The sequence below is a fragment of the Acanthisitta chloris genome, unplaced genomic scaffold (genome assembly GCF_000695815.1).
Source record: "Acanthisitta chloris isolate BGI_N310 unplaced genomic scaffold, ASM69581v1 scaffold32874, whole genome shotgun sequence".
Lineage (NCBI taxonomy): Eukaryota > Metazoa > Chordata > Aves > Passeriformes > Acanthisittidae > Acanthisitta > Acanthisitta chloris.
In genome coordinates this window covers 1-1,754 of record NW_008671566.1, presented here as the reverse complement: position 1 = coordinate 1,754, position 1,754 = coordinate 1, and the positions used below count along the sequence as shown (strand labels likewise).

The 1,754-nt window shown below is 59.9% G+C and overlaps 1 protein-coding gene across 1 annotated transcript in view; it reads right to left on the bottom strand.

Annotated features, from left to right (window-relative positions):
* LOC103801726 (glutamine synthetase) overlaps positions 1 to 1,698 on the bottom strand; it is a 4,958-nt gene extending 3,260 nt beyond the window's left edge. The window contains exons 1-2 of the mRNA XM_009074150.1: positions 1,520 to 1,698; positions 803 to 964 (exon numbers count right to left, since the gene is read on the bottom strand). Coding sequence (XP_009072398.1) covers positions 803 to 964; positions 1,520 to 1,685 — 328 coding nt within the window. The 5' untranslated portion in view covers positions 1,686 to 1,698. The remainder of the gene's footprint in view (positions 1 to 802; positions 965 to 1,519) is intronic.
* Between the last annotated feature and the right edge of the window lie 56 nt (positions 1,699 to 1,754).

Genomic DNA, 1,754 nt, shown 5'->3' with positions numbered 1-1,754 from the left:
AAATCGCTCCGGCAGAGGAGCTGCCGGGCAGGAACCTCAAGCGAGACGCTCCCCCCGTGGCCGACGGGCAGGACGCTGCTCGAGGAGGAACCAGCCCTGTCTTTCACCATCCCCGCACCCTCCGCTCCCCCGGCAGCTGTGTGCATCACCCCGCGGATGCTCTCCCTCCCCCCGCTGGACTGGAAAATCACCGGTTATTTGTCGGCAAAAAAAATCCCTCTGGGAGCCCCATAGCGTGATCCTGCAAATCAGCTTCCCTTCCTGTGTCTGGGGCTTTATCAGAGGGCCAGGACAGACGCTGGGACTGCAGAGTTCTGCCTACAGTGATAAGCCCAAGAGCTGTCGCGCCCGGGGGCAGTTTGCAAAAGGTCACCCCGAGCCAGCCCAACACCACCCCAGCACCTTCTCCCTCCTTTCTGCAGCCACCCTCTAACAAGGAGAGCAACCAGGAACCTGGGATGGTAAACCCCCTGAGCTTCCAGCTCCTGCTCCCCCGTGGTAACCCCGGGGCTGGGTGCACTCAGGCTCCACAGCCGGGCAACGCCTTGAGCGAGCTCGAGTTGGCAAGTGCCCTGAGCTCCACGTCTCACTGCTCTTCTCCTCGCTCCACACCACTAGAACAGGCTCCTGCAAACATCCACTGCCACCAGTGCTTGGATTTCAGAGCCCTGGGCCAAGTGCTCAGTGCTGAGCTGTCCCCAGGGCCAGTGGTCCAGAGTGAGATGTCCCTTGGGGAGATGGCACCATAAATAATAAGTGGGTGACCCTCAGGACACGGGGGGTGCACGCTGGAGGTGCTCACCTGCAGGTTTCCTGTTGTACTTCAGCACTTCACAGAGCACCAGCTTGTTGGGGTCCAGGCAAAAAGGGTCTCTGAACATGCAGACAGGCACCAGGAACATGTCGCTGTTGGAGCCCTCTGCCTGTGCCGTGCTGGAGCCATCGAAATTCCACTCGGGGACATCTGCCAGGCAGGACAGGGACAGAGAGGGGAGCAGGATTGGGACAAGGTATGTCACATATGGATTGTGCCAAGTGCTGGTGGTTCAAGCCCAGGCTGGTACACCCAGGGGGCACTGAGTGCCGTGGGATGATGGCGACAAAGGTTTCCTGGCACATCCCCAGAGCCTATCAGTGCTCCAGTGTTCACCTCCCCAGCACCATCAGGATCAGTCCCAGCCACTTCACCTCCCTCTGCCAAACCCCATCCAGATGCTGCCACGTCCCTGTGCTTGTTTGCCAGGTGGCAAGAGGCGAGGAACTCATCCTCCCCTTCCCACCCAGCGCTAATAGCAGAGATTAACGGCTTAAGCAAACCGCAGCGACGCAGGTTGGATATTTACCTGCCGCTCAGGGTAACCCCACAAAGTCAACTGCAGCAGGTATCACCAGTGCCACGCAACCAGAGATGGCAGGTGCCAACTCCCACCAACCAAAGCAGCCCAGAACTGCTTCCCAGCGATGCTCAGGGCCCTCCACCGAGCCACCCATCACCCAGAGGGATGAACAGCAGCCTTACCTTCGATGCTCTTGGGCTCCTTGTCCAGAGTCCTGCTCTTGCAGCGCACGCCCTCCCCACTGCCATCGATCCAGACGTAGGTCACCTGTACCATCCCATCCTGGGGCAGCCTCATGTACTGCTCCCGCACCAGCTTGTTCAGCCTGGAGCTGTGCGACACCGACATGGCGATGGCCCTGCGAGGGCACACGGGTGAGTGCCACATCACCTCCCCACCCTGCTTATCCTAAAAAAA